The sequence below is a fragment of the Perca flavescens genome, chromosome 9, assembly GCF_004354835.1.
Source record: "Perca flavescens isolate YP-PL-M2 chromosome 9, PFLA_1.0, whole genome shotgun sequence".
In the NCBI taxonomy this organism is placed as follows: Eukaryota; Metazoa; Chordata; class Actinopteri; order Perciformes; family Percidae; genus Perca; species Perca flavescens.
In genome coordinates this window covers 30,258-43,671 of record NC_041339.1, presented here as the reverse complement: position 1 = coordinate 43,671, position 13,414 = coordinate 30,258, and the positions used below count along the sequence as shown (strand labels likewise).

Here is a 13,414-nt window from a genome sequence, read left to right as displayed (position 1 = left end):
TTCATATTTTTTACAAAAGGTTAGTTCAGTGGTAAGTCATTTTTACTTAATACTGGCAAGTGAGTTGTACTTGATATTTCAGCAGTAATATTTACTTAAAAAATGTTTGTGCAAATTGTTACAGACATTATATTAAGTAAATCTTATAAGTTGCTTTTTTCAGTGCATATGTTACTATGACTGAGGTGGAACATGGTCACCTGTGGTTTACTTTTCTCCTTAGGAAGCAATAACAAACGAATAATCATACAGCTTGCATCCGTATGGCATCCGTGGATGTAATGTATTAATGTTTACTACGTTTGCGTAGGCGCTCTTTTTCGCCTTTCATTGTCTAACACGCACGAGCAGACGATGTGCAACAGCGCCCTCTGCGGTCACAGTTCCTGATGGGTCACAGCCATAGTGTTTAAATCTATGGGTCACAGCTTTCGGTGCAACACCTGCTTGTCATCGTTCAAAAAAAAATAAATCGCGCCATCCAGAGAGAGTGAATTTGATTGTGGTTGGATGAGAAGTATAAACATATACCATTCCGACACCCTATTGGTTTGTACGCGATCCATCGCACCTGTACAGACCCGGTGCCTCACCGACCATTATCTACCGGACCAAATAGCAACGCAGATTTAGGGGCCACTTAAAATGACTGCACTTCTCTCTGAAAACGGACGTTAGAGGGAACTGAAAAAATCGCCGCACGGGACGCTAGTTAACACTACACTCGACAGCAGGTAACGTTAGCCTACGGTTAGCTAGCAGATAAAAAAACACGATAAAATGCTGACAGCTGAACAGTGTAAAAGTGTGTCTGTATTTCACTGGAGAAGATTGTAACACCAGACTGTAGCTGCCGTTGTCTAAAACACACAGAAGAGATGTGTCACATTTTTCAGCCCTTCTGAATTTGCAGGTATGATTTTAATATAACATTATAGTCATTATGGCCTTTTTTATGGAGCTGGTAGTGCACTGTTTGTCCTGTGGGGCGGGCTAAGCTTTTGTCCTTAATGGCATTTTTTCCCCCCTTTCATTACTTTTACTTGCATACTTTTAAGTAGTTTTGAGACCAGTACTTTTACACTTTTACGTGAGTAAAAAGCTTGAGTTGATACTTCAACTTCTACAGACGTACCTTCAAACCCTAATATCTATACTTCTACCTAAGTAATGAATGGGAATACTTTTGACACCTCTGTGAAATAGTCATAACTTTTATCTCATTATTTAGATTTAGTAAGTTGTAATTATGGCATAGAATGTCATAATTTTGACTTATGAGTATTTCTATTATTGTTATTAGTGTTTCTAATATTAATGTTCTTTATATTTTCATTTTATAATTGAGCTACCATATATCTTTTAATAATAAAATGAGGTCATATTCCATAAGAGACAGATGATTATGTTGATAAATATCCTGTATTCCCACAGCCCATTGTATGGAAGGCACGCAGCATATTTTGTACATGGTGGTGTGTGGCAGTGATACTGCAAAATTCACATTCCCATGACTGATACTCCCCTTTATTGCACAGAGTTGCCATGGCTGTGGGTGAGTAAACTCTTAAGCTGCAGTTGTATGTTTCTTTCTTTGTTTTGGGTGGTTTTCTGTGTTAATTTTTGATTGATTTAAGAAATTAAATATTAATAAATAAAAATTTAAATACAAAATAAATATGTATTTTTTTTAGTAACTTCTACTATTTAATACAGTGCCAACCCACTGACTGTACAAACCAGATTTTAGTCATGCAGGGAAATTATAGTTGTAAATATGTTGCCTGAGTATGTAGCTTCTTTACTGAGTCTTGTTTTTGTCTAAAATTAATGCTGCATATGTCAATAAATGCATGACCCTAAATGATTACAAGAAAAGACAGATGTTCTACCAGCATGTGCCCGCTAACTACAGTGCTGATAAAATGGTAAAATAATTTTTAAAGAATCTCAGGAAGTATAACAGTATATTGTGTGCAGTGGTGTTGCAATGGATATTTATGGAATCAAATAAGGGTCATCTATATTTGAGTTTTTAAAAAAGTTTTGTAGCTGTAGTATGATTGTCGCTCCTCATATTTTTGTAAGAAACCGCAGTAAAACTCAAGATATTTGGAAGCACCACATGCATGCTATTGGGGGAACTGTTGTGTCTCTGTTAATTGTGGTCTAGACCTACTCTATCTGGAAAGTGTCCTGAGAGAACTTCTGTTATGATTTAACACTATATATAAAATAAATATAAACTAATTTGAACCACTAGTCTGCATGGTATAGATTCTGTTTCTTTGCACTTTAAATTTCTATTTTAATCCTCAAACCCAACCAACATCATGGCATGAAACTGGTTAATTGCTGTAATGTATATTGTGTAATATGTAATGCATATAGGTAAATCTGCAGGCTTTGTATGGTTCTCATGTTTTTTAATGTGTATCTTTTGTGCTACTGATTTTGTTGTAGCTTGTGATATTGTTGAAAAGTATTGCCCAGATGTGACATGCATGCCACAAGCATGCTTCAAAGGTTGCCTGATTAAGTGTGTGTGCAACATCACTTGGACCCCAGAGTTGGCAGGGCTTCAACCCACCTACTCTTATTCTCAAGGTATGATAATGATAAGATTGCCACTTAATCATTGAGTATCACTTGCAACTAGCACAGTGATACAATAATATCCTGACATTGTACCAAAGTGATGTATTTTTCTTTTCATCACAGAAAATACTATTTTTATACACCCCACCACCACAGTCTCCTCTAGTTAAACCATCCTCTACCCCATTTTAAATTTGAAAATTGACACTTGGAGGATTACTTAGTTACTTCATATAATATGTTTGCTGTTTAAAAAATGAAAGTTAAGTAATAACTTGATTGACTTAAAATGTGTGGTTTCCATCATTCACACACACTTTTTTTCTTCTTCTTAGATAAACTCAAGAAAGCTGCTGTAATGATTCTGACTGGGATAGTATTATGCTTCCTGCTGCTGATTGTTGCAGCCAAATGGAGAAGCCTATTTAAAAAAAAAAGTAAATACACATTTATTCCTGGAAATAGAGTTCTTATGATGCCTTGTTTGACCTTGTAACTGTTTGCATTCTCTCTGCCAGACTGACTTTGGTGTTTATCTCTGCTATAACACTCCCTTTTACCTCTGTCCATTGTCACTCTTCAATCAAATTTTCTTTATGGCTATTCCGTCAGGCTAGTTTAAAATTAAAAGTGACTGTATTGTTCGGTATTTATTGGTAAAATCGAGTTCAATGAAGCTGAACAAAGGTAAACATAAATATGTGTTTACTTTGTTTGTAAGTATGTGTTAATTACAAGACCTGTCTACTTTCATTATTCTAGAGAATCCATCCTTTCTTGATGATTACAGTGTCTCACGACTGTGTTCCTGCCAAACGTCAAAAACCTCTGAGATTGACGTCGCAAGCATTGAAATACAGCAGGTAAGCCAAGCTATCACATGGATTTATGCTGTATGCTCAGCAGGGCTGTGTTCGATTGCAGAAATTCTTAGTTGACTTACACTCATTCAATTGTATCAACTAATCGATTAGTTGATTTAATCGACGCGTATATTGAATAAGATAATGCCTCCTTTGCATATTTAAACACAAAATTTCAGAAAACGTGTAATACAACAAATAATTGCCTTAAGCCTTGTGTCATCTTCGGGTCAAAGTTTCTTTCAACCAAATTAACCAAAAATAGCATGGGTGGTTCCCAATTAAGTTCTTCGCAAGTAAAAATTAATGATCACTGCTTTCATAGAATTTTGGGTGTTTTATTTAATTTTATTGCATTTGTGTTCTTCTCCGGTCAATTTTGACCCAGTGGTGCAATGGGGCACTTTAGCGCTCAACAGCAGATGAACGGACACACACGTACATGAATGCACATGCGGAGACACACAAACACCCCCACACACACACACACACAAACACAACATACTGAAAATGGGCAATGAATAATTATGATTTTCAGGAGATGAACACACACACGCGTGCACATGCTCGCGTGCACACACACACGCACACACACATACAGTACACACACAGAGACACGCACACAGTAGCTGAGACCTGCAAAAGATTACACTATTGTGCTTTTCAGCAAATGAACGCATGCACACACACACACACACACACACACATGCCCACACACACACACATGCCCACACACACACACCAATTGCATAGTGGATCACACTATTGTTCTTTTCAGCAGATGAACATGCACACACATGGACACACATGTACATGCAGACGTGCACATGCACGCACGCACATGCGTGCCCACACGCACGCACACACACAAACACAGACACACACACACACACTCACAAACAGCTGAGACCTACAATATATCACACTTCCGAGCTGTCCTGACATAAAAATTTACACACACACACACATGCAGACACACACAAACACATGCAATGTAATGGCAAATTCACATTTAAGCATTTATTCTTTATAATCCTTATGTTTTTATTCAGCACATTGCATTTTCATACACCAAAGCAAAGACAGTTCATTTGCATTCCTGCATGTGGATTAGAGTTTGTTTATACTTCAGAGACTGAGTCTGAGAGAAAGTGTATGCCCGTTGTGTGAACTGATAACCCACAAGGCCACAAAATCTAACATCCTCCTCTCCCAGATCCGTTCCCCCCTCGTCTGTTTAGATGTACGGGGAGCATGATCCCAGCTGGGGCAGAAAGGGACATAGTATTAGATGAAGTGGTTTAATGAGGTACGTCAGGAAAGGACAGAGGATTAGATTTAAGGATGTATGTCAGAAAGGGGAAAAGGATTAGATAAAAGTGATTTTATGACGTTTGCCTGTGTATTCCCTGATAAATGCCAGTACAGGATCTATATCTTTACTGTCGTCAGAAAGAGAGACTTCTAGAAGGTTGCTATCTTTATTGTTTGACAATTGATTGTGTTCAAATGTCACTCCCCTTCCACTCATTCATGTACTTCCCAGCTTTTTCCAGTATGTAGGTTGTGCTAATAGAGGGAAGAACATACTAGACCATGTGTACTCTAACATAGCATACAGAACTGCTCCTCTCCTTCACCTGGGCCAGTCAGATCACATCAACTACTCCTGATCCCAGCATACAGCCTGGTCAGAAGGACTATACAGCCAAGTAGAAGGACTATCTGGCCTGACACAGCCCTGTCCCAGCTCTAGGACTGCTTCCAGGACATGGTTGTGTGCAATATGTTACAGAACAGAGCCCTTTGTTTATTGTTATGATTTCATCTTGCTTGTATGCTGCACAATTTACATTACAGCAGTGGTGTACAACTGAATGTTTACTCAGAGTTCAATGTTCCTACACTAGTTCAGTTAGTATAGTATTAGTATTATGTGTATTTTTACTTGAATAGTTACATTTTAAAGAAAATAAATAAGAACTGTTTTCATTCAACATTGTGCCTATTATTATCATCAGTGATTAAGTAACTCAGACTTTTAAAAACACATTTTTAAAGGATATCGTCTAATTATCGTTAACGTCAAAATCTGAAAAAATATCGAGATATTTTTTTTTCCATATCGCCCACCCCTAATCTCAACTCATTTTACTCAGAAGGTAGGTATAATTTCATGTAAATGAGGTCTGTTGACCATAAATAGAAAAGAATAAGTGTAAAACTAGTTGAGATGAATTGGAATGAAGTTGAATAAAAGTGGTAACAGAATTGAGTGATTCATTATAATTTTTATGCTTTATAAACACGCAAAGCAGACCAGGTCACTTTTTACCCAGGAAGACTCCAGGTGTGATGCCACCCATATCCTGACTAATCACTAACATATACCAGGCAGTGATTATCCACAAACATAGGTTCATCTGATCTTAACTATAATGAAAATAATTCATAATTTAGGCTTATTTTACCCCTAAAATTAGGTATTATTTCATGGAAATGAAGTTTATTCACCATAAATTGCAAAAATAAGTGTAAAACTAGTGGGAATGAGTTGGAATGCAGTTGTTAATAAGGTGTAAAATAGAATTGGGTGATAATTCATACTTTATGCTTATTAATAGCCAAAACAGACCGGGTCAATTTTAACCCGGGAGGACAACAAGTGTGATTATTGGCTGCCATTAAAAAAAATCAAATAGTTTCAAAACAGTATTTTCACTAAACTTTGACTTATACCAGTCTGTGATAAACCATCAACATATGTTCCCGTTGATCTCAACTGTTCATAATTCATAATTTCAGCTTTTTATTAACTGAAATTAGGTATAATTTGATATAAATGCGTTTTTTGACCATATATATATATATATATATAAAAAAAATAAGTGTAAAATTAGTGGTAATATGTTGGAAAGAAGTTGTTAAGAAGATGTAACACAGAATTGGGTGATAATTTATACTTCATCCTTTGTCATACTGGCATGAAAAAAGCATCAAATATGACTAATGGACTAAAGAAATCTAAGTTGACTAAGGGCGCTGACACACCAGGCCGATTATTGGCTGTGGGACAGTCTGGCGAGGTCAGTGACTCTAATCTGTTCGGTGTGTTCCGTGCTGTCGTCCGTCTGGGAGACTGTCGGCGTTCATTTTGGCCGACCTGACATGTTCGGTCGGCGGCAGGGCCGTCGGGCCTCACCTGGAAATGACGAGCGAGATGAGGTTACTAGAGTCTCTCAAAATCTGACGAAAATCTTTTAAACTGACCTTTGTTGAGCTGAAATGAAGACAGATTCAGGAACTGCACGGCCTATTTCTCGCTTAAAATGTTTTCAGAAACACGTTTCGGTGAACTATTTTAGTACAATATGAGATCGTATTCTGAACGACCGCCATGACAGTCTGGCTTTGAATTTCCGGAGAAAACAAACCCATGTGACGCGTTCGTCCAATCAGCTGCCGGTTTTAATTTATTGGGCAACATTACAGATTAGCGCTGCCTGCTGTTATAAAGATGTATTACGTCTCGTCTCCTCTCATCTTTTTGGTCTGTTCTGTGGCAGTTTTTTGGACCTCGGGGACGCGACTGATCATATCTATATGTGTCTACACCTTAAAGGAACACGGCGACTTATTGTGAATTTAGCTTATTCACCGTAACCCCCAGAGTTAGACAAGTCAATACATATCCTTCTCATCTCTGTGCGTGCTCTAACGTTGTCTGACAGCTCCAGCGGCATCAGGCCAGCACAGAACATGCAGGTGAATGGTTCCAGTAATCCTACTGCTCCGAATAAGTGACAAAATAACGCCAACATGTTCTTATTTACATGTTGTGATTTATAGAGTCACAGCGTGTACAACTAACAACATAACATGAGACACAGCCGTCTTCTAACTGTAAACAAACCGGGAACTATATTCTCAGGCGGAAGAATATAGTACTTGGGCGGAGTGATATGCTCGCAGCAAGCCTGTCTGAGAATATAGTTCCCGGTTTGTTTACTGTTAGAAGATGGCTGTGTCTCATGTTACCTTGTTTTTTGTACACGCTGTGACTATACAAATCACAACATGTAAATAGGATGTATACAATGTTGGTGTTATTTTGTCACAATTCGGAGCAGTAGGCTAGTTGGAACCAGTTACCCGCAGGATCTGTGCTGGGCTAAGCTAATGCTGGAGCCGTCAGACAGCGTTACAGCACGCACGGAGATGAGAAGGGTATGTATCGACTTGTCTTACTCTGGGGGTTACGGTGAATAAGCTAAATTCCCAATAAGTCGGCGTGTTCCTTTAAGACCAAAACGACCGATTAGTCAACTAAGAGGGAGCAGCCCTAATGCTCAGCAGTGTGCAAAATATTGATAAATCATCCAGTCAGGTGATATATCTTACCATGTACTGTTATTTAACCTGTATATTCATACCTTTGTTCAGATTGTAGGCAACGGAGATTTTGCAAATATCTATCAGGGGAAATACCACGGATCCACGGTATGTGTGAAAGTTTTCCCTGCAGGCTGGAAAACTAAATTTTCTGCAGAGAAGGAGGTCTATGAGCTACCATTGATGAAGCATGCTGGTGGGATTGTCCACTTTCTGGGCACTGGGAGGAAACCGGATGGCAGTTGGCTCATTGTCCTGCAATTTGCTGAATGTGTGAGTGGAAACCATTTGTTTAAATTTCAAAATGAATTGTGCATTTTCCCCTTTTCTGAGAATTCAAGTTATGATGTTAGGTTGCTGCAATATTGCAATATTTCCAAAATAAATAAACTGTCATTTAAAGGGTTAAAATCCTGAAAATTATTGAATGTTTGGTAGTTTTAAGTTAGAAGTTGTTAGAAGTGATTTATGAAAAAAAAGCAGAACAAAATATTGATATATGATGGTTTAATAGCAGTTTTTGTGTGCGTGTACATTTTTCCACGAAGGTGTCCAGTGTTATTTTTTTTAGAGGAGGGCATGAGGGTTAAATTCTTTAATGTTCACATTTTGGGATATAATTAACTGGCGTCCCTTTGATTTCAGGGTTCTCTCCACTCCTATCTGTGTAAACACACCACCAACTGGGAGTTGTCACTGAAATTGTGCAGGTCTTTATCGCAGGGAGCTGCATATCTACACTCTGACCTTCACAGACATGGTATTGGCGAGAATATTACTTTGCGTTTGCATGTTTTTGTTGTAGAAAGAGTCTATGTGCACATTGTAGCTAAAATATGAAACATGACTAGTATGTTTTGATTTGATTGAAATGTTATTTGCTAACAGAATTGTATACATTAAAAGGGAGTATTGTTCCAGATGACTTCAGATTTTTAGGCTTCACAGTTAAAATATATCACGGTTTGAACTGTTGTGGTTTCAGTGTGTCAGTCACGTGTAGTGGCTGCACCGCTTGCCAGCCACGGGGGAGGCTGTTATGCTTAACGAATGAAGTGTTAGTATTTGTTTGATCCAAACAACTCAGGATCTTCATATTACTACACGTTTGTTTTCTTGCAGGTTTGCATAAACCACCTGTGGCCCACAGAGACTTCAGCAGCTCCAACGTGCTCGTGAGAGCAGATGGCACCTGTGTCCTGTGTGATTTTGGATGCTCAACCATCCTGCGTTCTTGTTCAGGACATCGTCACTGGCAGAGCCACAAACAACACATGAAGGTGAGAACCAGGTAGAGCCATAACTTATTATTGTTAATTCACAGTACATTGCACACGGTCATTAAAAAGCAAATTCATCATCTTCTTAAATTAATTAAAACATGTAGGGGGACAACTCTAATACATGGTGTTACATGTGTCTCTGCTGTGTGCATCCTGTTGTTTCTTTCTCTTTCTGTCCCTCGTTCCACCATCCTCCCTCTGCCTGTTACATACCTGAGTGTAATCTGTGCTCAGGTAGATTGGGGATGTGATAAGAAGGCAAGAGTGTTCAGGGAGAGCACATAGAGAGCACACACACACACACACACACACACACACACACAGTAGCACACTTCTTACCTCACTTTTTCTCTTCAAGCAGGTTTTTTTGACATCCTCAATGCATGTTTAGGTGCTGTAGTTTTTTTATTTTAGTTTATTGTGTTAGTTTGGGCTAGAGGTTACCGATAGTTCAGTTATTCATCTCTTTTGTTTGTTTTTTAGGTAGTTCAGGGTGAGACGAGGGAGGTTGCGCGGTTGCTTCATGCCCTTTTTGTTTCTCCTTAGTTGTTACTTTTGGGAATATTTTGTTAATAATAATTGTTTTGTTTTTTAAAGATTCATTTTTAGGCTTGTCAGAGTTTTAATGTTGACAGGACAGCTAGGTGAGAAAGGGGAGAGAGAGGGGGAAAACGTGCAGGAAATCATCACAGGTCGGATCCGAACCCTGGACCTCTGCGTTGAGGCATAAACCTCTCAGTATATGTGCGCCTGCGCCACGTGTGTTTTATTGTTAACTTTGTGTCTGTCATCCTTCTTATAAGTTGCATCCTCCAAAACCCTATGAGCATTGGCTTGGCTTCTTTAAATGGAGGCCGTAACACATGGAAACAACCAATTCACATAACTATTCATCTCCAGGGTCACGCTCAGTTGGGCACACTGCGTTACATGTCCCCGGAGATCCTGGAAGGCCACGTAAACCTGAGCAACAGCTTGTGTCTCATGCAGGGGGACATATATGCTCTGGGACTGCTGCTGTGGGAGATCTGGATGCGCTGCTCTGATTTATTTGAAGGTAAACTTCCTTGATCAGATCATCAAGAGATGGATGTTCAATTCTCTCTCCACCCTTACATTTGCTACAGCAATCCACAGAAACTCTGCACTTCACTTAGATTTAGCCATTCAGAATTTTGTTCTCACTTTACTTTTGAAAAATTAGGGCTGTCAATCGATAAAAAAAATTAACTAATTAATTGCACAATTTGCTTAATCGTGATTAATCGTTTTTTTTAAATTAAGACTGAAGCTTGTAACAATGGATATTGAAATGCTAAATCACTTAACTTTGCAAATATGAAGAAGGAAAAAAACAAGGAAAGATTCTGCTAAGTTCAGAATGTTTAATATCTTTCAGAACAACAGCAGCAACAATTTGGCTTAGTCCTGCTTAAAGGAACACGCCGACGTGAAGGGAAACCGTGCCCGTTCTTTGCAGACTGTGAGTCGTGCAGGGCAGGTGTTCAAATGGAAGTTGTCTTGCGGCTGCAACCATGTTACGAGCACTGTCAGTGCCAAGTGTGATTAACTTTTCCTTGATTTTCCTTGATTTTCCTTTTCCTTGATTTTCCATTCTTTTACGACATCCAGAAAATGATCAGCACATGCATCAGCATAGTGTCACTCTTCTGTTTTACTTACAGTTAGTGCGAAGGATTGCAGATTCCATTCATTATCAATGAAGTGCGCTGTGACGCCTAAGTAGTTGTCATTGTTCACAGAAGTCCAATGGTCACCTGTAAGAGCGACATTATTTGCTTGCTCAAGCATGTTCATCTTCCGTGCCCTCTCGCTTTCATACATGTGTATTCATGACACGATGGTTCCTCTCGAGGGGAGATTATAAGAGGTGTCTCCCGATGTAATTTGAATGACTTCTCTCAGTCCATCGTCTTCTACTATGCTAATTGGGCGGCAGTTTTTAGCTATCCAGTTAGCCAAAACATTAGTTAGCTTCTCACTTACAGGCTTCATTATTCGGCCGCAAGTACCACACTCCTGTAATGTAGATTGCTGAAACCCTGTAGATTTACTTAGGGTAGGATGTTTGGCTTTGAGGTGATATTTCAAAGATGAATTACTTCTGTGGTAATAAGTTTTGGCCTTGCAAACTGCGCAGATTACTTTTGTTTTCTCCAAAGATCTGTCGGGTAACTTTTTAAAATGAAATTGTCCATCCAAAACTCCCTCCCTATCAATCTTGATCCAGGATGGCTAGCTAACGTTTTAGCGCCACACGTCGTCTACGGTTTGGTGGGTGGCACCATGTCATACGTCAGGTCATAGGTCAGCCGTCACATGAAGTAAACAAACACAGCTTTGTTAATTCCGTTAATTTTTTTTAACGAGTTAAATATTTAAAAATTAACGCGTTAATTTTGACAGCCCTATGAAAAATACATTAATTGGTATGGATTTTTCAGCTAAATAAAGCCACACATCTTAATAATTAATCAACACTTATAGATGTCCCATCAACCAACACAGATTTTCACACTTTCTGCTTTTATTTTGATCTGTGTAATCAACTGTATCTCATTGAACTGCTTTGATAAACTTGTTAACTACCTGTTATGTCATGTTACTAAGTGGATGTTAAAAACGCAAAATGCATCTGCAGGCGGTATTGCTCCACAGCATCTTTTGCCTTATGAATCTGAGCTGGGAGCCAATGTAACACTGGAGAGCCTCGTCCAGCACGTGTTTCACATGGACAAGAGACCCTCCATACCTAATCACTGGGGAACGCTACCACAGGTATTCCTACACAGGTGCTTCTCACTTGAACATAGTTTTGGTTAGGTATAGGGTTGGGTATTTTTACGATCCCGTTGACGAACCGGTACTTTTAAAACGATTCCGATTCTTAACCGACTCCTAAACCGATTCTTGAAAAATGACATAAAAGAAAGGCTTTTTATGGAGTTTTTCTTTTTATTGAAAATTATTTAAATTTAACAATATATTAACATTTTAAAGTACTTAATATATAATAAGTAAACCTAAGTCACCTAACACACAACTACAATAATTTTACAAATAACAGTCACACTATTAACAAGTAACAACAAAATAAATGTTGAGTTGGTAAGCCAACCAGCTTCAAACTTTAGCAGTTCTTTTGAAGAAAAATGACCATATTTGCCTTCTCTGTCAAAATACTACACCTCTCCTGACTTATGGCATGTCCTGCACAGGAAAAACTCTCTCAGACGGTGTCCAAGAGGTCTGTACACACCCAGTTAGGAGTTTGAAAGGGCAGACAATTTGGGGAGGCTGTCCTGCCTCCCCTACCACTAGGCTACAGGCTCTGGTCCTGACTAGCAGAGTAAGTGTATGTTTACTAGCAATCACGTGTAGTCAGTGAATGGTTAGTATGCTTTTAAGTCCGTTTTGGTGAGACCAGAGGGAAAGTATGGCATTTTAAAAGTAGCCTACATTTATGGCAGCTAGCTAACGGTAGACTAGAGAGAAAGTGTGATATTTTTACGTCCGTTTCGGAGTGTGTACAAAAAGACGTCTATCAGCAGGGATTGTAGAGTGCATGTCCAAGAATAGCGCAGACACGCGCTTCACACCGCGAGCGGGCACGTGTGCTACTCGGCAGAAAAGGGAGAAAGAAAAAAGAGTCTGGCGCTGTCCGGAGCACAGACGGAAAATTTGCGTTCTAATCCGGTCCGAATATTACCGTTTGCGTAGGAACCGGTTCCATAGTGGAACTGGGTTTTGGTACCCAATCCTAGTTAGGTAACAATGAAGATACATCTACTGGATAGCTTATGACAATGTTTATGATAGTGAATTAAGTTTGACAACATATTCCCAATTTGCAGGGATCTGTGCTGCAGGAGCTCCTGACAGATTGTTGGGACTGGGACCCGGATGCTCGTCTGACTGCTCCGTGTGTAACGGCCAGATTAGAATCTCTCTCACTCACTCTTCAGCCTCATTACACTCCATGACTTTTTTGTTGAGTTGTAACATACATAAAGCATTTGCTCAGTTCTTTGTGTCATTACTGTTTAGCTTTTCAGTATATTTTCATCAGTTTGAACTGATTAAAAAACTTTTTATTGCTGGTCACTTCATGAAAAGTGGGATTTTCGTCAGTAAGCAGCACTGTAGATTGTCATGGAACTTTAGGTTTACAACTGCACACAGGCAACACCGAAAACTGCTGTGAATTGTTGGAAATTGATGTGGGCCTTGCTTGGCAGTTGTCGCCCCATGACCACC

General features: G+C 39.0%; 1 protein-coding gene across 3 annotated transcripts; it reads left to right on the top strand.

Annotated features, from left to right (window-relative positions):
- Positions 1-876: 876 nt before the first annotated feature.
- LOC114561927 (bone morphogenetic protein receptor type-2-like) lies at positions 877-13,198 on the top strand. Of its 3 annotated transcripts, none has more exons than XM_028588099.1 (11): positions 877-913; positions 1,435-1,555; positions 2,464-2,607; positions 2,934-3,035; positions 3,361-3,461; positions 7,905-8,126; positions 8,499-8,613; positions 8,976-9,133; positions 10,127-10,193; positions 11,799-11,935; positions 13,012-13,198. In XM_028588099.1, the coding sequence occupies exons 2-11, from the start codon at positions 1,546-1,548 to the stop codon at positions 13,138-13,140; spliced, it is 1,185 nt and encodes a 394-aa protein (XP_028443900.1). In that variant the 5' UTR covers positions 877-913; positions 1,435-1,545; the 3' UTR covers positions 13,141-13,198. The 3 variants fall into 3 exon arrangements, with proteins under 3 accessions (XP_028443900.1, XP_028443898.1, XP_028443899.1); XM_028588097.1 differs by having other exon boundaries at positions 10,037-10,193; XM_028588098.1 differs by lacking the exon at positions 13,012-13,198 and adding an exon at positions 12,376-12,440 and having other exon boundaries at positions 10,037-10,193.
- Positions 13,199-13,414: the final 216 nt, after the last annotated feature.